The 27,341-nt window shown below is 36.7% G+C and overlaps 4 protein-coding genes and 1 pseudogene across 4 annotated transcripts; 3 read left to right on the top strand and 2 right to left on the bottom strand.

Moving 5' to 3' along the window:
- The first annotated feature begins 856 nt into the window (after positions 1 to 856).
- LOC131659739 (protein FAR1-RELATED SEQUENCE 5-like) lies at positions 857 to 2,615 on the top strand. The gene is made up of 3 exons (XM_058928890.1): positions 857 to 1,040; positions 1,173 to 1,706; positions 1,930 to 2,615. Exons 1-3 carry the CDS (start codon positions 857 to 859, stop codon positions 2,613 to 2,615), a joined length of 1,404 nt encoding a protein of 467 aa, XP_058784873.1.
- Positions 2,616 to 6,653: 4,038 nt separating this feature from the next.
- LOC131659738 (protein FAR-RED IMPAIRED RESPONSE 1-like) lies at positions 6,654 to 7,385 on the top strand. Its single transcript, XM_058928888.1, has one exon. The coding sequence runs from the start codon at positions 6,654 to 6,656 to the stop codon at positions 7,383 to 7,385; it is 732 nt and encodes a 243-aa protein (XP_058784871.1).
- An 8,248-nt stretch (positions 7,386 to 15,633) lies between these two features.
- On the bottom strand, positions 15,634 to 16,206 carry LOC131659737 (protein FAR-RED IMPAIRED RESPONSE 1-like). Its single transcript, XM_058928887.1, has one exon. It carries the CDS (start codon positions 16,204 to 16,206, stop codon positions 15,634 to 15,636), a length of 573 nt encoding a protein of 190 aa, XP_058784870.1.
- Positions 16,207 to 16,227: 21 nt separating this feature from the next.
- On the bottom strand, positions 16,228 to 17,541 carry LOC131659736 (protein FAR-RED IMPAIRED RESPONSE 1-like). The gene is made up of 2 exons (XM_058928886.1): positions 17,244 to 17,541; positions 16,228 to 16,871 (listed from the first exon to the last, which is right to left on the bottom strand). The coding sequence occupies exons 1-2, from the start codon at positions 17,539 to 17,541 to the stop codon at positions 16,228 to 16,230; spliced, it is 942 nt and encodes a 313-aa protein (XP_058784869.1).
- A 7,441-nt stretch (positions 17,542 to 24,982) lies between these two features.
- Positions 24,983 to 26,635, top strand: LOC131659734 (amidophosphoribosyltransferase, chloroplastic-like; annotated as a pseudogene).
- Positions 26,636 to 27,341: the final 706 nt, after the last annotated feature.

Genomic DNA, 27,341 nt, shown 5'->3' with positions numbered 1-27,341 from the left:
TTTATATGAATTTATTTAAAAGTAGCTAGAAGAACTCAAAGCAAAAAACGGTTGTGGCTAATATGCATAAGGAAATCCTTATGCACCATGTATAAGCTAACCTGAGCTTTTGGATCAATATTTTCATCTAATGGCTAGAAATCACCATATATATACTTCCTAAAAACAGAAAGAAAACGTGATATTATTTTTTTTCTTCTCAATTCAACGACTCGACATCGTTTTCTTCTCTATTCACCACCGTCGCCACCGCCTGCACCGTCGCCACCTCCAATCCCCGCCGATCACCACCGTCTTCATCCTTCCTTCCCAACACATCACCACTTTTGCCATGCTTCGTTCCCAAAACCTCATCACCGTTGCTGTTCTTCGCCGCCAGCAATAACTCATTCCGGTGATTCCTCACAGCTCACTTTCATCCACGAAATCATAGGTATTGGATTTTACACTTGTTAAATTGAATTTTAGAATTCCCAATTCAATTTCTGAATTTCTATAGAACTCATTGTTTTACCTAATTCAAGAATTCATTGAGTAATGTGTACTATGGTTGAGTAGTGTTAGGATTCCATGAGTAATGTGCAATATATTTTGATAGAATAACCTTGACTACTGTATACTATTAAATTGAATTTTAGAATTCCCACTTCAATTTATGAATTTCTTTCTTGCAATATGTGATTACCTAATTCAAGAATTCATCGAGTAATGTGTAATATGGTTGAGTAATGTTAGGATTCCATGAGTAATGTGCAATATATTTTGAGTTATTGCCCTGACTGTATAATATTGAATATGCATATATATCTTTCCTATTATTAAATTTGTAATTTGTATTTTGTAGGTTGTGTTGCTAATGGATGAGATTTCGTCTTCCACAAATGTCACTCAAGATGTTGGTTCAATCTCCGATGAAAATAAAGAATCGTGGCAACATTTTGTCTTCCACGACCTTTCATCAATCAAGGATTTCTATGCTAAATACGCTCATGAAAAGGGATTTTCTTTGAGAAACAATTTGCACTCCTTCTATGATTCTCGTAACAAAAAAACGGACATTGTGCAATAAGTCCGTTATGTTTGTAACAAGCATGGTTTCAAGCATGGGAGTCGGGCGGATCCTAAGAACAAGACAAACTCAGATACTCCTGTTCTCATTGAATATCATAAAGAGAAAGAACTTCCCGAGGAAAGGACCGGTTGCCCAGCTAGTATTTCGTTGAAGTATGATTCTAATGTTAAAGGTTATCACGTATACAAATGGAATGTTACTCATAACCACCCTCTCCATAAACCCGAGCATTCGCATTACTTGATATCGGCTCGAGAGATTAGTGAGCCTAAAAAACAACTTGCTATAATAAATTCGAAATCAGGCATGTCTGTAAGATGCTCCTTTCAAGTTATGCATCAAATAGCTGGTGGTTCAAAGAACCTTGGGTATTGCTTCCAAGACTTAAAGAACTTTCTCACCACTGTTCGACAAAAGGAAATGGTCATTAGGGATGCAACTATTATCCAAGAATATCTTAGAAATGAAGCTTTGAGGAACCCATCGTTCTATTATGATATCCAAGTAGATTCTGAAGAGAACATTGCTAGCATTTTCTGGTCAGATGCAATCATGCAGCAAGACTATGAATTATTCAGTGATCTCATCAGTTTCGACACAACTTATCGAACAAACACGGAGTATCGTCCATTAGGTTTGTGTTCTATTCATTTCCCTACTATTATATCAAACTTCCATTTTATTTTGCAATTATCAGTGCATTGATATATTCTCTCTGCCATATTTATTATCACATCATTATATATTAGTACAAAGATATATTGATAACATCCACTGTTTTATGTATGACACTGCTTTTATATTGAAACATCCATTGTTTTAACTTTTTCGTTATATGTTTTTGTCATACATACCAGCTCCGTTCCTTGGATTTGACAATCACCGTAAGAGTGTATTATTTGGTTGTGCCCTGCTCTACGATGAGACTTCAGCAAGTTTTGATTGGTTGTTTACCACTTTCCTGAAATGCATGAAAAATAAGAAACCCATTACAATTTATACAGACCAAGCTTGTTCTTTGATGAAGTTAGTTCCAAACATCTTTCCCGATGTCTTCCATGGGTTGTGTTCTTGGCACATGGGGGAGAATGCAAAGTCCAACTTAGGCTCTCGTTGCAATGGTGCATTTCTTGACGAACTACATCACTTGGTTTCGAATGTTGATGATGAGGCAGAGTTTGACTTCAATTGGAATAAGATGCTTCAAAATTGTTTTGGTGGTAAAGCTACTTCTGAATTTACTTGGCTTGTCCAGATTCATCGTAATCGTACTCAATGGTCTTCTGCTTGGGTGAAATCACACTTCACTGCCGGTTTGAAGACCACACATTTAAGCGAGTCGTTCAATGCCTTTCTTCGCCACTTTCTTCAGCCAGACCACTCACTTGTGCAATTCTTTATCCATTTCAATGTTATGGTTGAGAAAATGAGAGATAATCATGCTGATTGTGATTTCAAGGCTGCCAATACTAGGCCAAGAAACAATTATCCCAACAGCCAACTCATGAGGTCTGTTGTTGCCAAGTGTAATACGGTGAACTGACTTTTTATCGAAATGTCGCGGATAGCAAGAGTCGCCACCGACTTTTATTTTATCCAATTAGAAAGGCAAAAAGAACAGGAAAGACCTTTAAAAGATTTTGAGTTCAGGGGGTAGGTTATACAAAGGGAAGGTGTAAGGCACCCTTTGCATCCATGGTTATCCATGGGCTCTTAATTGCTTAGCTCACTTTTGAATTGTTTGAAATGTTTGAAAAGTTTGAATAGAAAAACTTCGTTTAAGGACTTTAGTTTGTAAATAAGCGTAGCCTTGTTTTGAAAGTATTTGAAAAGAGAGGTGTGAAAAGTAATTTGAATTTGTTTGAATTGAGCAACCAATTAAGAACTACCTACCCTAAGTTCGTCTTTCGTGTTCTTTAAGTCTTTCGGGCGAAAGGGTCTATCCGTACCATGAGAGGGCAGGAAGTCTTTCAATTGGATGTGCGGGTCATCGAAGGGTCATCGAGCAATCGCTTGCCATAAGAATGTCCCTTGCCATAAAGAGGGAAGGTAGTCTAAGGGAAGGATATAATAGTCATTTAAGGCATCATGCGAGGATACCTTAGCAATAGGGACAATCATCTTATTGTTTCGAGGCAACATCGAGGGACAAGATCATTTGTTAAGGCAACTTCGAAGGGACTATGATCTTATGATGATGAACTGAGAGTAATATTTGTTTTGCTTAGGTATCCTCGGAACCGAGGGACTTTGACTATCTAGTACAATTAGAGGCAACAGGCAACAGAAGAGGTTACCCTAAAGGTGAGTGTGTGCACCAATCACGTGATTGTATTCAGATAATATTTATCTTATAATTATAGTTATTCTAATTCTGTTAAAGGCTTGCACTCCCTAAGATTACTAACCACGCAGTTTAAAATTGCAGAATTTAAAGGCGGAAAGATAAATGTCCTACGCTATTACAATAAACACCTGCGGGGATAGGGGAATTAAGATAGAAAATAAAAAAAGATGAATAAATTTAATTTATCTTGAGCCTTGCTCCTCGAACCTTCGATCCCTGAAATTTTAAAGAAAAATAATAGGGTGAGTGTATGAGGAATCCTTTGACTATTCGAGGCAAAAATAAAAGTAAAATAATATTTAAGTAGGAAAAGAATTAAAAACTTAGCTTCTTGATTGGCATGGCGCGTAATCGAGGATCTTTAATTAACCCTGAAAATTAGGCATGAAGAAGAAAAGTGTTAGTGCATTCACTGATTTAAACCCTAAAAAGTTTGCAAACCCTAAAGGGTTATTTAAGAAAACTTATTGTGACCTAAAGGTTTACAAAGCTTTAACATGCGTGAGTGGATAACACCTACCAATAATCCTAAAAAATTAATTGATTAAAAAGTATATAAAAAAAAACAATAATTTTTTATTGTCTTTAAAATAATTATTGATAAAATTATGGAAAAGTCGAATTTCTGATAAAATAAAATAAATGATTATAATTTCACTATATAAAAAAACTAATTTATTAAAGTAAATAAAAATATGACTAATAACAATCATAATAGAAAAAGAAAATAAGGAAATAAAATATAAGTTTTAGGTAATTAGAAATAAATATAAAAAAAATTTAAAAGTGACTTAGCTTCAGATCCTGTGGAGTGCTCCATTGAGGGTGTACCGTGGGGCTTCGTCCTGGTGGGCGTTAGATCTGTTGAGAAGCGAATCTGATGGCTGCTGTAGCGAGGGTGTATAGTGAGCGTGCGTGGGGATGCTGTGCTGAATCAAGAACATATGCATAACAATTGAAACGTCAAAAATAAATGTCCCAGATGGGGATCGAACTCAGGTTTCACATGTCACATATATATTCCTTTTACCAAGCGAGCTACAGTTTGTTAGTCGTTTAGTAAATCGTGGCAATTAATAATATATAAAACAAGAATCAAATGGAAGAATTCAAGCTCTTAGTCAACCGGGCCCACTATTATTGGAATGAGCCAATCGCGTAGAGAGAGAGTGAACTGAAAGTGTTGACCGGCCAATAGCGCGCGGGGAGAGAGTCTGAAATTCTGACCAGCCAATAAGGATGAAGCACGTGATTTCAACGGTCCACTCCTTCTTCTTCCCTAAGCCTGTGACGTTTGCTACGGAGTTTCCTGCGGAATCTCCTATGGATTTTCTTGCGTATTTTCTTGCGATTACACCATGGTCGTTCCTGCAATTTTGTAACGCCCAAAATACGATGCCAACAATAATGAAAGAGACCCAGAGTACCTAAGTGAACCCATGCGAGTTCAATAGTCATGTTTTTATGGCCTGGATCCGTTTGTATCATGGGATACAATCTCGAGCTATGGTTTGCCCTAACAATGGTGGAACCTAATTCCTTCACCCAAACTCATGCACAATTGTTCAAAACAAATCTAAACATGATAATAAACACATATGCACACATTGAAACAATTAAAACGACATGAACTCAAGGTATGAAATTTAAAGGATGTATGCAAACCGTAAGTGATCATGGAGACCTTTGTGTATGCTGCAAACCTTGGAGAAGGCGTGGTTTGGCTCCTGGGACGTCAAGAAGATTTATGTGATCCCTGAAAGTGATTGAGAGTGGTTGGAATGAAGGGTACGAATTTGCACTCCTTCTTTGATTTTTTTGTCAAATTTTGAACCCTTGTACTCTTGCCTTCTTATCCTACTTTTTCGTCCTCCCCATATTGCCCATGTTATGAGTACTTATATGAATCAACTAGGGTTTTGTGTGGGCTTGGACTTCATGTGTTTTGAAAGATACAAATTTGGTTTAAAATTATATAATTCTTTCTAAATCTAGCCATAACCTCTTTCAAATCAATTCTCATCAAATATACACGGTTTGCTGAGTATTCTTGGGCCTCCATATGTATTAGAAACAAAATTTTATGACTTAACTCATGTTTTCATATTTTATTCAATTTATTTAATACTTAAATGAATAAAAAAAATTCAAATAAATATAAATAAATATCATGCACGTGTAGCAATGAGTTTAGAGATCATATTTGAGGTTGTAAACATGTTAGAGCCCTAAAAGTTAGGTCACAATGTCCAAAAATACAAGTTTGTTCACCTTCCCTTTTGTGTGTTTCTCTCAAGAATTGCCTACTTTGCACACTCCATAACTCGCTCAATTTTGATTAGATGAAGATGTTATAAGACTTTTTAGAAAGCTCAAGATGTCCTCTAAATGCCCCTTTTTGTTTCATCTCAATTGAGTTTACCATGTCCAAGTTATGAGCTTTGAGAAAAAATGACTTTTTGCGATCCTTTAGAAGGACCAGTAACGTTTTGGCTCGTATCTCTCAAATGAAGCATTTTTGGCCTTGGCATGTGAGAGACAAAATTGTAGATAATTCAATTTCCTTCAAATTGAGCTTTGGATGGAAAATTTCTGATGTTCCATGTAGGAGTTATGGCTGGTCAAAGTTAGGTTGACTTTCTCCTTAAAAACCCTAATTTAGAAACTTAGGTTTTGATGATTTTGGAGCTTTCTTTGATGAATCATGATAAAAACTTGATCAAATGAGTAATGATACTTCATAATGAGGATGTTGACCAAAAATCAGAAGTTTTGACTATGGTTGGACCATAGTTTGACTTTTAGGTCAACCAGTCGATTATTGATCGTTTGGGTCATTGAGTGAGCAATCTTTTGAATCAAGGCTTGAAACTTGGCCTGAGGATACTATGAGGCATATGAGAGACCATGAAGTCCACTTGAGGTATCAAAAGTTGACTTTTCTTGGAAAGAAACGAAACCCTAGTTTTGGTCTTCATTGTTTAGGAAGAGAGTTCATGCTTTCTTCTCATGTATTTTTGAACATTTGAAGATCATATGAGTCAAAATATTTTAAAAAATGATGGGCAAATTTTGGGGTATGACACCAAGTATACTCCAGCATCGTTTGCATTCATTCACAAGCAATATGATCTTTCTTTCAAATATTATTATGAGGAGGACACGTCAAGAAGTTCAATTTCTAATAGAGTTTTCAAAGTGTTCACAATTTAACTTGTTCGTGATGCCGATGAGATGGATTTTAATGATGATGCCGCTGCGAATGTTTATATGTCGGTCGAAGAAGTTCCAGAAAACCTTCTTCCTAATGATCAAGATCCTTTGCGACTTGATGAGAGGGTTGTTACTATAGATATTGGGAATAAGATTTTTACTTGTACATGTCGTATGTTCGAGAACCGGGGATTCTTATGTCGCCATGTTTTAAAGATATTAGACTTCTTAGGGAGTTCTGTCCAATACCAGTCCTTGAACTCCATACCTGACCACTACATATTGAAGCGTTGGACTAAAGGAATTCGTCCATCCCTTGATGCTTTAAAACCCATCAGTATTGGAGGTATTCATGATACTACTTTTGCACAAAGATATCAACAAGCTTATGGTGTTATGCTTCAGATTATAACCCGTGTTTGCTTGGACCCTGATGCGTGCCAATTTTTTCTTAATGCTGCAATTGAATGTGGGAAGCAAGCGGAAGAGTTGATTGTTGCTAAAGGTGTTTCTGGTCAACCTTCATCTTCCAGGTCTGCATCTTGCAAAGATACTAGTATTTCTGAACCTTTTGTAGTTGATTCTAGTGCACGAAAGTTCAAAAAGAGACCCAATCCAATCAGGTCTAAGAAACGGCTCAAAAGTGATTATGAGTTAGCTAGGGAGAGACAAAGATTCATCGCACAACGGAAGAAACAAAAGAAAGAAGAAGATGCTGCAAAATTAGCTTTAACAATCAACAATGTTGATTGATTTTCATTAATTTCTTTCCATTATTTTAGACAATTATATTTCAGTCTACTATTTGAAATTTTCATCATACTGTAAGCAGAATTTTTAATATTTTGTTTTAGTTACTACAAATACATTAGTGACCGGAATGGATAATAAATGATATTTCTCTGTTTCCATTTCCAATTTAGCTTCTGCTCAATCAATCAATCAGTAGATGAATTAGTTTGTATTTCAATTAGGAATCAGTAGATGAATCAGTTTGTTATTTTGTCTACTTTACCTTGTTATTAGTAAACTTTGTGGTAGCTAGGATGATTTATATATACTCCTTAATTAATTTATGACTTCCATTTTTAAAAATGAAATAAAATTATACTTGGTTTTGTGTTATGTCAAAGGTTATGATGCTGTCTATGTTCTTTGTATATAATGCTTAAGTTATGATTCATGCATGGCTAGTAGTTACCTTTCTCAATTGGAGATATAATATTAGAAAGGTTAACCGACTTGTCATTTTATTAAAATAGTAGAAACAAATGATTAAAATTACTACAATTTCACATTTTTAAATATGTATAACAGTTTTCTTTCACATTATAATATGCTTTGTATTTTTTATGAATCGAAGCGAAAAATGTGGATAGCTGCACGTTTTCGTCTTGTTGTGATATATTCTTTAAAGAAAGAGTTGTAAAATTGGATATCCACTTGTGTGTCATTTCAACTACTAATTTCTATGTAATGATATAATTCACATTTTTGTTCATTGTCCGATTTTTTATTAATATGGTTCATTGAATTATCTTGATTTTGAAGTAGAGTAATAAAATGAATTGAGCTCAAAGAACATATTTAACACAATAGTAATAAAATGAATTGAGCTCAAAGAACTTATTTAACACAATAAAACTATGCTTTATTATGCATCCATCTTCGATAGTTTCTCTTAGTTAAATTACATGCACCTGTGTAAAACATAATTGCTGAAACAAAGCATGTATAGCGACATATTAATCAATACTAAGCATGTATTACTCAATACTCAATACTCACCACTCAATACTCAATACTGGAAGCTCTACTCAATATTGCAATAAGAGTACTAAAATAGGCAATGTCATTACTTAAATACTTGAAAGTATTAGTCAAACTAACCAGCCACATTAATCAATATTGTGCTATCAAGATACAGTTAATATTAATCAATATAGTTACTAAACATCAAAATTATATTTCACTAAACACCAACATTCTTACTACACAATTCAATATAGAGTCTTTTTTCCTTTTTGTCCTATGTTTTTTTGTCTTCTTCCCGGCTTCTTTCTCGATCTTCTTTACGACCTCTTCAGCGTCTTTCTCAAGGTCATGTGCCATAGAACATTCTGCCTCTTCTTCACCCAAGTTCGGGGCTGACTTCTTTGTCTTCACCTTTTTTTTGTTCTTCTCGGCTTCTTTCTCAAGGTCATCTGCCATAGCACATGCTGCCTCTTCTTCAGCCAAGTTCAGGGCTAACTTTTTCAAATTTCCAAGCAGCTCATTGTCTTCACGCTTCAAGATGTCTAGCAGCACTTTTACTCTTTGAATCTCCATGAAATCATCTTGCTCTTCATTTGTCATCATATCCCAATGCTTAAAAAAATCCCAAATTGCAGCTTGCTTGCTATCCCATTTCTCAATATATGTTAGAACAAATAGCCCGCATGATTTCCTATCATGTTGTAAAGGCAATTTCACATCCTCCCAACTCCATTCACTAAAGTCTATTGGTTCATTTCTCTTTGCATTTATCAACTCCATCCCATATCTCACTTTCCACTTCCCCCAGTTGTCCCATTCATCTTCTTTTTGAAATGTGAACCTTTCACAACTATTCAGAAATCTGAACCTCTGTTCTTTGAAATCGATCACATATGCAACATAGTGACTCTTCAAATAAACTGGGAAAAACCACTGTAATGATGAAAAGAAATTATGAGTACAATAATCAACATGGAACTCAATAATATCAAAACAGATGACTCAATACAGATTACTCAGTACAGATTACTCAATACTATCAACATATTAATCAAAACAGATTGCTATAGTTAACCTTGTAATTAATCAAAACAAATTACTCAATACTATCAACATATTACTTAAACATTATTGTATATTATCCTACATATTTTCTATGCACAGTAACTTGACCCTATTTAAACTATGTATACTATTATGTAGATGTAACGCCCCAACGATATATTTCTAGAATAATATCATTAAAGCGTTAAATTTAGTATATAGCATAAGAGTCTAAAGGACACCACAAAATATATAACTGATAAAGTACGACATGATACTAATGCATATGATGTAATTGTCGGTACAAAACTACAACATAAGCACATCGATTAACATAGAAATATGAGACATCCAAGTCAACAAGTCTTCAAGTCATCTTGCTTTTAACATTATGGTTGCCCAAGATATGTGAAATGAACAACATGAATGGGGTGAGATACTACATTTTAGTGGAGTTTCAAACTACACCACAAGTCCGTTCGGCTATAAGGGTTCTCGCGCCCTATTTTATTTTTACAAATGATTTCTTAATACTATCAAAACAGATTACTCAATACATATTACTCAATACTATCAACATTGAAGATTCAGCTTCCTCTGCCTATTTGACCCAATAAGTCTTCCAATCTGCCCAAAACTTCAGCTTTTCATCACAAATCTTTATTTGTTTTTTAGCCTGCAATGTACATAAAACCACTCAAATGAATAGCCATATATTACTCAAACTAAGCATGTATAGCCACATATTAAACATGTACTCTCAAACTGTAATACTGAATACTAAAATAACAATGAATAGCCATATATTACATAATACTGAATACTCAAATAACAATGAATGGCCATATATTACGCAATATTCAATACTCAAACTGTAGCACTCAATACTGAATATTAAAATAACAATGAATGGTCGTATATTACACAATACTCGATACTCAAATAACAATGAATGACCATATATTACGCATTACTCAATACTCAATACTGCTAATATATTACACTACTAAATTTGAATATTGAGTATTTCGTTCAGATATACCTCTTCTAATGCGTAGTCATGTGGAGCCAAATGAGCCTCCATCATTTCATCATCCACATTTTGTGTCTTTCGCTTTTTCCCTTTTCTTTGGATCACTTTCTCTCTACAACGTTTTGCAGTCTCAGCAATTTTGTCCTGCATCACTTCATCATCCATGTCTTTTTCTGCCCTACTACTTTCTGGAACATCACAATCTTGTTTATCAAGAACGGTCACCTTGTTGAAACCTCCCTTCTCCTTTATTTTCTTCAACTCCAAGCTCACAATGTCATCCTCCCAATTTCCACAGCTTGGTGGTTTTTCAACTATTTTCTTCTTTTTGGTTGTTTGCACCATATCTAAAAAATGTACCTACAATGAAGATATTAAATTTGATTATTAAATAAAATTTAAAGAGGATACATTCAATGAAAACAATATTTTAATAGATTACATACTAGAAGAAAGTGGAAGTCTGCTTTCCCAGAACATGCATCTTTCTTAATCCCTCCGTTGGCATGTTGAATTAAGTGTTGACACCAGTTGTAGTTACTAACTTTATTTACTTCGCTCAACACTGTAGCATAGTTCAAACTAACCAAATATGAAGTAGTAGGGCAAAGAATGGTTCCGATAGCCAATAACATAAAACCTTTTGCCCAAGTTTTGTTCTTTGTGATTTCAAACTTCATCAATCTTTCATACAAAACATTGGTATGTATGTTGATCATACTGTCATAAGTCTCCCCTATGTACCCGAGCTGCTCCTTAAATTTCTTCAACTTTTCTTTATTTGATTTTTCAACCTTTTCCAAATCAATTATCTTCTTACCCCTTGGCAAATCATATACCATTTTCACATCTTCTTCTCCAACGGTAATTCTTGCATTTTCATTGACAACCATTCCCCTATCTTTGTCAAAGTTATTTAAAATCCAGCTTACAAATACCCCCGGGATAATGGTGATGTTCAGTTTCAACAATCCGCCAAATCCACATTCCTTAATATACTTCTCTTTCTTAATACAGTCTTCTTTCTTCCTAGGATCTTTCTTTCCCTCGTTCAACAACAAAACTAATTCTGCCAGCTTCTTAGGAAAACACCTATGCAATATCCTTGATGAAGTTTTTTTGCTTTTCTTATTTATAATATCAGCAATTTCATCCTCTTCCTCTTCTGTGCTAACTGCAGCAGTACGATCATTTAAGTCTTCCTCTTCTGTTGTCTCAAAATCATCTGAATGGTCATTGTTGTCAATTCTTGCCGCAGATCTTGTTTTCATATCTGTCCATACAAAATATTACTCAATAACAAGAACAGAAAGTAAGGAACAGAACATACTCAATATTAACAACATATTACTCAAATCCAAAAACAGATTATTCAAATCCTTACTTCTAGGCAATATCCTTGATGAAGTTTTTTTGCTTTTCTTATTTCTCATGTCAGCAATTTCATCCTCTTCCTCTTCTGTGCTAACTACAGCAGTACGATCATTTAAGTCTTCCTCTTCTGTTGTCTCAAAATCTTCTGAATGGTCATTGTTGTCAATTCTTGCCGCAGATCTTGTTTTCATATCTGTCAATACAACATATTACTCAATAACAAGAACAGAAGTAAGGAACAGAACATACTCAATATTAACAACATATTACTCAAATCCCAAAACAGATTATTCAAATCCTTACTTCTAGGAACTTAAACGCTGGATATTTAAAACTATATTTTGGCCTTAAGATTTTAACCTTAGTATCCAACACCAAACATCAACTGAAGTGCAAATTTGAGTTTATAATTTCTCAATCAAGAAATTAAAAGGCTAACAACATGTCAATCAACCAATATGCATTAATATCTAAAATATGAAATATATATTGCGTAAAGAGTGCAAATCAAACAATTATTTCAACACCACTCAGTTGATGTCACATGATAATATTACAATGGAGATCTTCTCCTAGCTACATACACAGAAACATATTACTCAAATCTAGGGGTGGCATAACGGGCCCGGCCCGCGGGGAAAGCCCGTTTTATCCGCACTTTTTCGCGGGACGGGGCAAGGTTTTAGGCCCGCTCTCTTTAATGTGCCCGCCCCGCCCCGCCCCGTTTTTTGTGGGCATTTGTTTTTTACAGAATTTTACTATTTTTAGGCCTAAAAAGTCGAATGCCCGCGGGCTTTCCCCGCCCTGCCCTCACTTTTTTGCGGGGCGGGGCAAGGTTTTAGACCCGCACTCTTAAAAAAGCCCGCCCCGCCCCATTTTTTCGCGGGCTTTTGCGGGGCGGGCCTAAACGGGGCGGGCATGCCCGTTTGCCACCCCTACTCAAATCTATAAACATATTACTGAAATCCAACACATACTACTCTAAGTCATTATAAATTACACTAAGATATCATGCATTACTCAAGACCTACTACAGATTATTCAATTTCCGTCACATTACTCAATTTTATGACACATAAGCTATCATAAATTACTCTAATCTATCACACATTACTTATGACCTACTGCAAATTACTCAATTTCTATTTCACAGTACTCAATGTTATGATTCAATACAAACCACATATTAATCAAAACATAACATTCTTTACTCAACCATGTATATTACTCAATCTTGCCTGCTATAAATAGTGCTCATAGTAGACCACTCATTACTCAATACATATTACTCAAATCAGTCTATTAGTAACTCAGCAAGTTACATATCAACATGCATTACCTAAACAAGTTAATCAATCAGATTACTCAATACTACTCAAGAAATTTAACGCTTTAATGATATTATTCTAGAAATATATCGTTGGGGCGTTACATCTACATAATAGTATACATAGTTTAAATAGGGTCAAGTTACTGTGCATAGAAAATATGTAGGATAATATACAATAATGTTTAAGTAATATGTTGATAGTATTGAGTAATCTGTTTTGATTAATTACAAGGTTAGCTATAGCAATCTGTTTTAATTAGTATGTTGATAGTATTGAGTAATCTGTACTGAGTAATCTGTATTGAGTAATCTGTTTTAATAGTATTGAGTTCCATGTTGATTATTGTACTCATGATTTCTTTTCATCATTACAGTGGTTTTTCCTAGTTTATTTGAAGAGTCACTATGCTGCATATGTGATCGATTTCAAAGAACAGAGGTTCAGATTTCCGAATAGTTGTGAAAGGTTCACATTTCGAAAAGAAGATGAATGGGACAACTGGGGGAAGTGGAAAGTGAGATATGGGATGGAGTTGATAAATGCAAAGAGAAATGAACCAATAGACTTTAGTGAATGGAGTTGGGAGGATGTGAAATTGCCTTTACAGCATGATAGGAAATCATACGGGCTATTTGTTCTAACATATATTGTGAAATGGGATAGCAAGCAAGCTGCAATTTGGGATTTTTTAAGCATTGGGATATGATGACAAATGAAGAGCAAGATGATTTCATGGAGATTCAAAGAGTAAAAGTGCTGCTAGACATCTTGAAGCGTGAAGACAATGAGCTGCTTGGAAACTTGACAAAGTTAGCCCTGAACTTGGCTGAAGAAGAGGCAGCATGTGCTATGGTAGATGACCTTGAGAAAGAAGCCGAGAAGAACAAAAAAAGGTGAAGACAAAGAAGTCAGCCCCGAACTTGGGTGAAGAAGAGGCAGAATGTTCTATGGCACATGACCTTGAGAAAGAAGCTGAAGAGGTCGTAGAGAAGATCGAGAAAGAAGCCGGGAAGAAGACAAAAAAACATAGGACGAAAAGGAAAAAAACTCTATATTGAATTGTGTAGTAAGAATGTTGGTGTTTAGTGAAATATAATTTTGATGTTTAGTAACTATATTGATTAGTATTAATTGTATCTTGATAGCACAATATTGATTAATGTGGCTGGTTAGTTTGACTAATACTTTCAAGTATTTAAGTAATGACATTGCCTATTTTAGTACTCTTATTGCAATATTGAGTAGAGCTTCCAGTATTGAGTATTGAGTGGTGAGTATTGAGTATTGAGTAATACATGCTTAGTATTGATTAATATGTCGCTATACATGCTTTGTTTCAGCAATTATGTTTTACACAGGTGCATGTAATTTAACTAAGAGAAACTATCGAAGATGGATGCATAATAAAGCATAGTTTTATTGTGTTAAATAAGTTCTTTGAGCTCAATTCATTTTATTACTATTGTGTTAAATATGTTCTTTGAGCTCAATTCATTTTATTACTCTACTTCAAAATCAAGATAACTCAATGAACTATATTAATAAAAAATCGGACAATGAACAAAAATGTGAATTATATCATTACATAGAAATTAGTAGTTGAAATGACACACAAGTGGATATCCAATTTTACAACTCTTTCTTTAAAGAATATATCACAACAAGACGAAAACGTGCAGCTATCCACATTTTTCGCTTCGATTCATAAAAAATACAAAGCATATTATAATGTGAAAGAAAACTGTTATACATATTTAAAAATGTGAAATTGTAGTAATTTTAATCATTTGTTTCTACTATTTTAATAAAATGACAAGTCGGTTAACCTTTCTAATATTATATCTCCAATTGAGAAAGGTAACTACTAGCCATGCATGAATCATAACTTAAGCATTATATACAAAGAACATAGACAGCATCATAACCTTTGACATAACACAAAACCAAGTATAATTTTATTTCATTTTTAAAAATGGAAGTCATAAATTAATTAAGGAGTATATATAAATCATCCTAGCTACCACAAAGTTTACTAATAACAAGGTAAAGTAGACAAAATAACAAACTGATTCATCTACTGATTCCTAATTGAAATACAAACTAATTCATCTACTGATTGATTGATTGAGCAGAAGCTAAATTGGAAATGGAAACAGAGAAATATCATTTATTATCCATTCCGGTCACTAATGTATTTGTAGTAACTAAAACAAAATATTAAAAATTCTGCTTACAGTATGATGAAAATTTCAAATAGTAGACTGAAATATAATTGTCTAAAATAATGGAAAGAAATTAATGAAAATCAATCAACATTGTTGATTGTTAAAGCTAATTTTGCAGCATCTTCTTCTTTCTTTTGTTTCTTCCGTTGTGCGATGAATCTTTTTCTCTCCCTAGCTAACTCATAATCACTTTTGAGCCGTTTCTTAGACCTGATTGGATTGGGTCTCTTTTTGAACTTTCATGCACTAGAATCAACTACAAAAGGTTCAGAAATACTAGTATCTTTGCAAGATGCAGACCTGGAAGATGAAGGTTGACCAGAAACACCTTTAGCAACAATCAACTCTTCCGCTTGCTTCCCACATTCAATTGTAGCATTAAGAAAAAATTGGCACGCATCAGGGTCCATGCAAACACGGGTTATAATCTGAAGCATAACACCATAAGCTTGTTGATATCTTTGTGCAAAAGTAGTATCTTGAATACCTCCAATACTGATGGGTTTTAAAGCATCAAGGGATGGACGAATTCCTTTAGTCCAACGCTTCAATATGTAGTGGTCAGGTATGGAGTTCAAGGACTGGTATTGGACAGAACTCCCTAAGCAGTCTAATATCTTTAAAACATGGCGACATAAGAATCCCCGGTTCTCGAACATACGACATGTACAAGTAAAAATCTTATTCCCAATATCTACAGTAACAACCCTCTCATCAAGTCGCAAAGGATCTTGATCATTAGGAAGAAGGTTTTCTGGAACTTCTTCGACCGACATATAAACATTCGCAGCGGCATCATCATCAAAATCCATCTCATCGGCATCACGAACAAGTTAAATTGTGAACACTTTGAAAACTCTATTAGAAATTGAACTTCTTGACGTGTCCTCCTCATAATAATATTTGAAAGAAAGATCATATTGCTTGTGAATGAATGCAAACGATGTTGGAGTATACTTGGCAACAACAGACCTCATGAGTTGGCTGTTGGGATAATTGTTTCTTGGCCTAGTATTGGCAGCCTTGAAATCACAATCAGCATGATCATCTCGCATTTTCTCAACCATAACATTGAAATGGATAAAGAATTGCACAAGTGAGTGATCTGGCTGAAGAAAGTGGCGAAGAAAGGCATTGAACGACTCGCTTAACTGTGTGGTCTTCAAACCGGCAGTGAAGTGTGATTTCACCCAAGCAGAAGACCATTGAGTACGATTACGATGAATCTGGACAAGCCAAGTAAATTTAGAAGTCGCTTTACCACCAAAACAATTTTGAAGCATCTTATTCCAATTGAAGTCAAACTCTGCCTCATCATCAACATTCAAAACCAAGTGATGTAGTTCGTCAAGAAATGCACCATTGCAACGAGAGCCTAAGTTGGACTTTGCATTCTCCCCCATGTGCCAAGAACACAACCCATGGAAGACATCGGGAAAGATGTTTGGAACTGACTTCATCAAAGCACAAGCTTGGTCTGTATAAATTGTAATGGGTTTCTTATTTTTTTCATGCATTTCAGGAAAGTGGTAAACAACCAATCAAAACTTGTTGAAGTCTCATCGTAGAGCAAGGCACAACCAAATAATACACTCTTACGGTGATTGTCAAATCCAAGGAACGGAGCTGGTATGTATGACAAAAACATATAACGAAAAAGTTAAAACAATGGATGTTTCAATATAAAAGCAGTGTCATACATAAAACAATGGATGTTATCAATATATCTTTGTACTAATATATAATGATGTGATAATAAATATGGCGGAGAGAATATATCAATGCACTGATAATTGCAAAATAAAATGGAAGCTTGATATAATAGTAGTGAAATGAATATAACACAAACCTAATGGACGATACTCCGTGTTTGTTCGATAAGTTGTGTCGAAACTGATGAGATCACCGAATAATTCATAGTCTTGCTGCATGATTGCATATGACCAGAAAATGCTAGCTATGTTCTCTTCAGAATCTACTTGGATATCATAATAGAACGATGGGTTCCTCATAGTTGCATCCCCAATGACCATTTCCTTTTGTCGAACAGTGGTGAGAAAGTTCTTTAAGTCTTGGAAGCAATACCCAAGGTTCTTTGAACCACCAGCTATTTGACGCATAACTTGAAAGGAGCATCTTATAGACATGCCTGATTTCGAATTTCTTATAGCAAGTTGTTTTTAAGGCTCACTAATCTCTCGATCCGATCTCAAGTAATGCGAATGCTCGGGTTTATGGAGAGGGTGGTTATGAGTAACATTCCATTTGTATACGTGATAACCTTTAACATTAGAATCATACTTCAACGAAATACTAGCTGGGCAACTGGTCCTTTCCTCGGGAAGTTCTTTCTCTTTATGATATTCAATGAGAACATGAGTATCTGAGTTTGTCTTGTTCTTAGGATCCGCCCGACTCCCATGCTTGAAACCATGCTTGTTACAAACTTAACGGACATATTGCACAATGTCCGTTTTTTTGTTACGAGAATCATAGAAGGAGTGAAAATTTCTTCTCAAAGAAAATCCCTTTTCATGAGCGTATTTAGCGTAGAAATCCTTGATTGATGAAAGGTCGTGGAAGACAAAATGTTGCCACGATTCTTTATTTTCATCGGAGATTGAACCAACATCTTCAGTGACATTTGTGGAAGACGAAATCTCATCCATTAGCAACACAACCTACAAAATACAAATTACAAATTTAATAATAGGAAAGATATATATGCATATTCAATATTATACAGTCAGGGCAATAACTCAAAGTATATTGCACATTACTCATGGAATCCTAACATTACTCAACCACATTACACATTACTCGATGAATTCTTGAATTAGGTAATCACATATTGCAAAAAAGAAATTCAGAAATTGAAGTGGGAATTCTAAAATTCAATTTAATATTATACAGTAGTCAAGGTTATTCTATCAAAATATATTGCACATTACTCATGGAATCCTAACACTACTCAACCATAGTACACATTACTCAATGAATTCTTGAATTAGGTAAAACAATGAGTTCTATAGAAATTCGGAAATTGAATTGGGAATTCTAAAATTCAATTTAACAAGTGTAAAATCCAATACCTATGATTTCGTGGATGAAAGTGAGCTGTGAGGAATCACCGGAATGAGTTATTGCTGGCGGCGAAGAACAGCGACGGTGATGAGGTTTTGGGAACGAAGCATGGCAACAGTGGTGATGTGTTGGGAAGGAAGGATGAAGACGGTGGTGATCGGCGGGGATTGAAGGTGGCGACGGTGCAGGCGGTGGCGACGGTGGTGAATAGAGAAGAAAACGATATCGAGTCGTTGAATTGAGAAGAAAAAAATAGTATCACGTTTTCTTTCTATTTTTAGGAAGTATATATATGGTGATTTCTAGCCATTAGATGAAAATATTGATCCAAAGGCTCAGGTTAGCTTATACATTATGCATAAGGATTTCCTTATGCATATTAGCCACAACCCTTGACCCGCCCAAAACCGTTAAAGTGACTAAATCGCTAATACATAGAGGTTCTTTGCCAAATTTTTGCTGCATTCCACGTAACACATTGATAGAAGGGTATTATAGGACTTATATTTATTTATTTTTAAATAAGCAATTGGTATTAAAGGGAGCAAAAGGGATGCTCCACCCCAATACAAGAAGGAAAGCTCCTACCTCTCAAAGCAATCAAGAGGTCGAATATTCCATAAATGAAAATTACAAAGATTAACCGGCTTAAGATAAGTAGAATTCCACCTCCAAGAGTTATGGACTATCTCCGACATGCACTCGATGAAACTAAACGGCTCCTTCTTGAAAATCACCGCATTACGCTTAGACCATATAGCCCAAACCATTGCAAGCCAAATATTCCCCACTAACATTCTCTTATTTAGACAAGAGACTTTCCCACTATAGTAAAAAAAATCACCAAACTCCTCGATAGTTAAAATGTCGGACATATCTATCCACATATACACCCTTCTCCATATACGAATAGAAATAACACAAGAAGAGAATAGGTGAGAGAGACTTTCCTCCTCCGTGCCACATAAAGAACATAAAGAATCCGTACCTTCCGCTAAAATTCCCCTTCTTACTAATTGATCCCTCGTGGCCAAGCGATTATGAATAAATCTCCATCCAAAAACTAGAATTTTCGAGGGAACTTTGCACTTCCACATATGGTTTAAAGCCGTGACCTTAATACCGTCCAACGAAGAACCTGAAAGAAAGGCCAAAAAAAACTCATAGCAAGACTTGACGGAGAAGCATCCATTAGAATTCATGGTCCACGAGAAACTATCCTCACAATGCTCCCTAACCGTAACACGATTAAGGGCTTCCAAAAAAAGCCGAAGTAACACCGCGAAATTCTGCGCAGAGGACAAGCCTGAGCCAGGCACGAAACCGGTCACAGGCTGCACAGCAGTAGCGCTGCCAGCAGCAGCAACAACAGGGCCTCGACACTACCAGGAGGCGGAATCCACCAAAGCAGCCGTTTCTGAGATGTCAGCCCCCTCTCCAAACCAAACCGTAGTATTCCAACTCCAAACACCTTCAACAAAAGTCCCTGCATGATTAATGGAATCAAGAAAATTAACAGACAAGGAAAATAGCTCAGGATGAGATTCCATCAAAGATTTTTGCCCCGTCCATGTCGCGTACCACAAGGGAGTATGAGCTCCGTTACCGACATTACACCTAATTGCACTCGAGAAATTGTTGAAAAGAAGTCTCTCATAATTATCCGATAACATCAAATCTCTCAACCAATGAGAGTCCTTTTTATTCAAAATCGATATATCACCAATCAACACTTTAAGCTTCGTATTACCATATCTAGCTTCTAACAAGTCTTGCCACACCGCCTCTTTTTCCATTAGGATACGCCACTTCCATTTACTTAATAATGCTAAATTCATTATCTCCACATTTTTCACTCCCAATCCACCTTCCTTTTTTGATTTGCATACCGTATCCCATCCAACCCAATGGATGGTCTTTTTACTATCGATTCCGCCCCAAAGGAACTTACTTTGGATAGTTCTAATTTCATTCAACACCTTCTTAGGGGCTTTGTAAAAAGACAACGAATAAATAGGAATAGAGTTTAGAACCGAATTTACCAACTCCACCCTCCCCGCCATATTAAGGAATCTACCTCTCCACACATTCAAGCGATTCCTTAGCGACTCTAAAAGATCCTTCCACATCGATAGTTTCCGCGGACTTTCTCCAACTCTAACTCCTAGAAACTTGAAAGGGAGAGATCCAACTTTACAAGATAAAAAAGACGAGGCCGCATCTAAATACCAATCACCCACATTAATGCCATAGATATTACTCTTGTGGAAATTAATCCTCAAACCCGACATCAATTCAAAGCCTCTTAGAATTGCTTTCAAACTCCATAAATTCGCGGTGTCCCCTTCGGCCAAAACTATAGTATCATCCGCAAATTGTAACAAATCCACCTCTTTGTCCTCTTTGTATTTAAACCCCCGAAATTCCCCTAACTCCTTAGATCTCTTCATTAACGCCGTAAGAACCTCCATAACTAACACGAACACAAACGGAGACAAAGGATCGCCTTGCCTAAGGCCTTTCTCCACTCTAAAATCTTTGGTCGCACTCCCATTAACAAGAACGGACAAAGAATTAGAAAAAATACAACACTCCATCCACCTCATCCACCGGTCTCCAAACCCCATCCTTTTGAACATATACCTAACAAAGTCCGAACTAACTCTCATAGGCCTTCTCAAAATCGACTTTCAACACCACGCAACTTCTCTTTTCTCTTTTAGCTAAATCCATCAATTCATTCACAACGAGAATACCATCCGCTATGTTTCTTCCTTCTATGAATGTCGATTGATTATTAGACACTAGATTCCCAATAACCCTCTTAAGTCTATTAGCCAACAACTTTGCCAAAATCTTGTACAAACAACCCACCAAACAAATTGGACGATATTCATTCAAAGCTTGAGGATTATTGACTTTAGGCACAAGCGTTATGAAAGAAGAGGTACAAGCTTTAGATAGTTTTGCCTTCTCATGGAAATCCTTCACAAAAGAGAAAACGTCCTCTTTTAACAACTCCCAATTCTTTTTAAAGAATTCAAGGGTAAAACCATCCGGACCGGGGCTTTTGTTCCCATCACACGACCACACTGATTCTTTTATTTCTTCTTCCGAAAAACTTCTTTCCAACCAAGACGCCTCCGTTTCCTTAAGGGTGTTGAAAAAAAAACCCTCCGGAACCGGTCTCTCCCTATCATCCTCCTTATAAAAGTCACAAAAGTATCTTCTAACCTCCTCCTTGATATTGTCCACCCCTTCTAAACATCCATTAGAAACTTCCAAAGAAGTTATTGCTTTCCTTCTATTTCTCTCCTTCAAAGAATTGTGAAAAAATCTTGAGTTCTTATCGCCTTCCTTCAACCAAAGATTACGAGACTTTAATCTAAGCATACTTTCTTTAAGATTCAAATGAGACCAAAAGTCTAAAGTAGCCTTCCTTCTATCCTCAACCTCCTCCTCTACATCAACCCCCATATTATCCTCAATATCCTTATCAAGAGCATTAATTTTTTCCGAGGCTTCCTCCACTCTCAAATCGATCCAACCAAACACCTCCCTATTCCATATCCGAAGATGCTCCTTTAGCTTTTTTAGTTTCTCATAAAGCACAAAATCCCCCTTCCCCTAATCTCCAATTTCCTCCACTCCTCACCCACAAAAGCACTAAAACCTTCATTCTTGAACCAAGCGTTATTAAAGCAAAAAGGTTTTGGGCCCCAATCTATCTTCCCCACATTAAGACGAATCGGGGCGTGGTCCGATATGTCTCTTTTCTCAATTCTTTGATCAATCACCTCCCACTTCTCTATCAACTTATTTGATAGTAAGAATCTATCTAATCTACTCATAGATTTCCCATTATCTTTGAACCAAGTAAACTTCCCACCAACACAATTTATATCAATTAATCCCATCTCCTCTACAAAGCTACGAAAAATCTACCATACCTCCCCCATTCCGATAGCATCCCTCCCCAATACGCTCTTCTTTTCTCAAGACCTCATTAAAATCACCCACCACACACCATTCCTCATTAGACCTACTATATTTTATTCTAATTAAGGATTCCCAAAGATGCTTCCTCTCTATTCTATTACAAGAGGCATAAACGTTAACAAGATTATAAACGTTTCCCTTCCACGTCACATTGATACCAACAAAGCCGGTACCCAAGAAACTATGATTCACCACAATACTTTCCTTCCTCCATAAGATCACCATCCCTCCCGATGCCCCTATAGAATGGCTCGCCGTCCACTCTACATTCTTATCACCCCAGAAGGAACCAGCCAGAGCATCGTCAACGAAAGCTAATTTAGTCTCCTGTACAAAACAAACATCTATGTTGTGGGACTTAATTAAAAAACTTACTCTTTTCCTTTTAGAAAAAGACCCTCCCCCTCTAATATTGTATGAGAGCAAATTCATCGAACACCTTTCTTCACCTCCTTCATACTTCTCAATCCCTCCTTATCTCTAATCTCCATAGCAGTAATGAGACTCTCTATAACTGCATCCTTCTTCACACTCTCCACCCCCAGTTTTGAAATGGACTTCCACACCTTCCTCCCCACATCCGATTTCTCACAGAGTCGATTATTGCATCTAACAATATCAGATTCGGCTATGGAGGAAGCAGAATAGGACTCACCTGAAGAAATCGAATCAGAAACCGACGCTTTAAAGGATGTCTCGCCTGTCACGGATTTGTGATCCTTGCTACCGTTTCTGCTGTTCCGTTCGTCTCCATAAGATGCCGATCTAGGGGCAATACAAGCATAATAAGATTTTGCTATATGAACTTTGCTACCCAACTCCGCAACATATGCCGTTTTTCTGGGTTTTCGAATGTTCTTGGTGACAGGATTCAAGAGATTAGTAACAGGTGGGGCCCCTTGGGTCAACCTCCTACATTCATCATCAAAGGATAACGGCCCATTTTGGCTCTCCAACAAGTTACCAGGCCCGTTAAGCTCCAGAGGGTGAACCGGCCCAAGATGAGGAAAATTGTTACCAATAGATGCTGAGTCAGCAGAGCCTTTTGACTCTTCCGAAATCTCCAGCCCTTTAGTTTCCCCCATACAACTCATGGTACAGTTTCCCACACGTGCATTTAATGCACCCTTCATTTGTGCCTCGAAAATCTCCTTCTTCCCAAGAGAGGAAACGTCAAAAATCTCCTTTCCCTCATTAGGCTGACAATTCTCTCCTTTTTGTGAATAACTCTGCTTTTCCTTGATAGCCTCCTCCTTAGTAGCTACACACTTATCTCCCGTCCCATCACCCTTCTTCTGAGCCGGAACAAACTCCTCCCTGAACAACCCTTCCTTGCCTCCATCTTCATCATACAGTCCAAATTCCGGCGAAGAAGAATCCCCAGAATCAATATCATCTCTATCACAACCTGCTTTTGGTATATGACAAGGCCCATCAAAAAACTCCACCAACCTTATGTTAAAAATCAGACCTTCTATGGACAACCTGATCGAATCATCAATCCACTCCTTTGCCCTAGTTTTAATGCAAATCCTTGCTTCATCCATTCTCTGCTTTAAAGAGGTACACTCATCACACTTAACGATCAAGCCTCTCTCTTTTACTAAGAGAGTGAAACATCTCTCTCCCCAAACATGGCATGGCACACCCGTGATCCTAAGCCAAGCGTACCTTTCTGAATCTACATCCTGTGGTTTCCATGGTTTTATAAAGCTGAACCATTGTTCCCACCAAGATTTCTTCTCCTCAATAAAACATTCAACATCACCTCCTATCAAATCCTCCAAAAGATAGAGATTGGGCCCCAAGCTAGTAACCCTAATGTTGAAGATACCTTCTTCATGGAACAACTTTTTAAAATCCACCATCTTCCCGGGTTCTCTGATACTTCCTGTGAAAGCTTTGATATAGTGATTATTTTCTTCAAGGCTAGGTTGAAAAAACATGGTTTTCGGATTCTGATCACCACCAGCTGCTTTTGATGTTCCAGTTCTGTTATAGATAACATCCGCATAGGATCTATCGTTAACAAACGCCCCCTTTCCATTACCTCCATGAAGCATCCTATTATTGTTTACAATATCCTTCTTCAACACTGCAGGCTCTTTACTCCTACCCTGAGCATAAGATTCCCTTCTAAAACGTGGTAGGTTCGCGAATAACTTCCTACCTTCTAGAACAATATTGTCCAGTTTGGTAGCCATCAATGACTCATCTTTAACGTTCAGAAACCGAGCGAAACCAAAGCGTCTGCCGAAATTGTTATTTGGGCTTTTGTGTATTATGGCTTTTAATTGAAAATCCATTTTGGAAACTATATATGTAGTGTCTTTAACACAACTAAGGGTATCAATCAATGAAATCAAGTTTAATTTTATCTTTTATTTTAAGTCCCTTTTATTGTTCTTACCCTTTCCTAGTTTAAACCCTAGTTTAGAACCTTGGTAGGAATTGCTCCCTATCAATTGGTGCTCTCATTTTCGATCTCACTTCCGCTTAAACTTCATGACGAATTTGTTGTTTGATGGTGAAGAAGATGCATATTGGTGGATTCTTTGTTTAGAGAAATTTTTCAAGGAGCATAAAACACCCATGTCATTGATGGTTTTAAAAGTTGTTGGAGCATTGAGAGGTTCTGCTTTCAAATGGTGGATTTGGTGGTCTCGTGTTCATCACAGATATAGTTGGGATACTTTTACAACAACACTGTTATGGCATTTCAAGCCAGAGTGGAGACCCATTTTACCGCTGGATGATGAAGAAGAGGAACCACCGTATGAATCAACAGAGTCCTTTTATTCAACCAATGATTCTGTTGAGGAGAACGAAGAAGAGACTATTCCAGAATCGTCATGCTTGAAAGAGCAAAGTTGTATCACCGAGGAGAACCTACAAGATTCATCAGATGCCTATGGAATAAAACCAGAAGGTTCAGAAGTGTATGTTGCAGCAGTTGTTCGTGCTGTGAAGGATGTATGTAATCGTCGGAATGTGAAGCACCCTGTGATTTGCAGCGAGAGTGGTAGGACCATTGTGTCTTATCATTCAATTTTGATTTTTGAGGCTATTGCTGCAAGTACAAACACTGCTCCTTCATTGTCCTCAATTGGATTGCAGTATTTAGCAGAAGGACTTTCGAAACAAGCACTTAGAGGGTATCTCCAACACCGTGGCCAAAAAGGTGCAAGAATCGTCACCGTGAATAACAACATCCTTCAATCCATCACCGGCATTGGTCTTGTTTCTGATGTCTTCAACGAATCTAAGCTCGATCAGTTACCCGGAAGCTTAGCTATTGGCCATGTTCGTTATTCCACTGCTGGACAATCCATGCTAAAAAAAGTTCAACCTCTCGTTGCTGGGTACCATTTTGGTTCTATTGGGGTTGCTCATAATGGTAATTTGGTTAACAATCGTACTTTGAGAGCTAAGCTTGAAGAAAAGGGTTCAATTTTTAACACTACTTCTGATACTGAAATTGTTCTTCATTCGATTGCTACTTCTAAACATAGACCTTTTATATTGAGAATTGTTGATGCATGTGAGAAGCTTGATTATTCTGTTGTGTTTGTTACTAAGGATAAGCTTGTTGTTGTGAGAGATCCTTTCGGGTTTCGACCTATGGTTATGGGGAGGAGAAGTAATGGTGCTGTTGTTTTTGCTTCTGAGACTTGTACTCTTGATTTGATTGAAGCTACATATGAGAGGAAATTATTCCCTGGTGAGGTTGTTGTGGTTGACGACAACGGGATTCAATCGCTTTGTCTCATGTCTCATCCGCATCCGAAGCAATGTATTTTCGAGCATATTTAGTTTGCTTTTCCTAATTCTGTTGTTTTTGGTAGGTCTGTGTATGAGTCGCGTAGACGATTCGGTAAGGTGCTTGATACTGAGAGCCCTGTTGATTGTGATGTTGTGATAGCGGTTCCTGATTCTAGTGTTGTTGCTGAGCTTGGTTATGCTGAAAAAGCCGGTGTTCCTTTTCAACAAGGGTTGATTAGAAAGTTCTCAATGAAGAAACAAGCATCTATAGTTTGGCAGTTTCTTTGCAGTATTCCAATGTATATGATTTCAATATTTCTTCCATGGCGTTCAACATCTAGATCACCTGATGAATCTCAGAATTTATGGAAATGCTTAAGCAATATAGTGCTGTAACACGGTGAACTGACTTTTTATCGATCGAAATGTCGCGGTTGAGCATGAGTCGCCACCGACTTTTATTTTATCCAAACTAAATCAGAAAGGCAAAAAGAAACAGAAAAAAACCTTTTTAAAGAAATCTAAGTTCGGGGGGTAATTTATGCAAAGGGAAGGTGTAAGGCACCCTTTGCATCCATGGTTTTCCATGGGCTCTTAATTGCTTTGCTTGCTCGTTTGTTTAGAAAATGTAGATGAAAGAGATAGGGACTTTAGCTCGTAAATGAGCGTAGCCCTTTTGAAAAATTATGAGAAAGAATATAATGAAAGTTTGAGCATTGCAAGGCAATTAGGGGCAATTACCTTAAACTCAGATGATAGGTCTCTTTTTAGCCTTTCAGAATGAAAAGGTCTATCCTTGCCATAAGAGGGCAGGAAGCCTTTCGTTTGGAGGTAGAAGGGTCGTCGAGTTATCGTTCACCCAAAGACTGACCCATGCCATAGAGAGGCAGGTAGTCTAGGAGGAAAGATCAGAATAGCCTTTGTTTGTAGGCAACCAGAAGATACCTCAGCCTTATTCGTGGGCAACTTCCGAGGGTCGAGGTCATGTTAGTGTATCGAAGGCAGCATCATTTTAGGGTCTCATGACCTTTTATCGAGGCAACATGGCTGAGGTATCTCGTATTCGAGGGACTGGCTATTCTGCACAAAATACAAGGCAACA

Source organism: Vicia villosa, linkage group LG3, assembly GCF_029867415.1.
Source record: "Vicia villosa cultivar HV-30 ecotype Madison, WI linkage group LG3, Vvil1.0, whole genome shotgun sequence".
Taxonomy (NCBI): Eukaryota; Viridiplantae; Streptophyta; class Magnoliopsida; order Fabales; family Fabaceae; genus Vicia; species Vicia villosa.
This window is presented reverse-complemented; position numbering and strand designations above follow the sequence as displayed.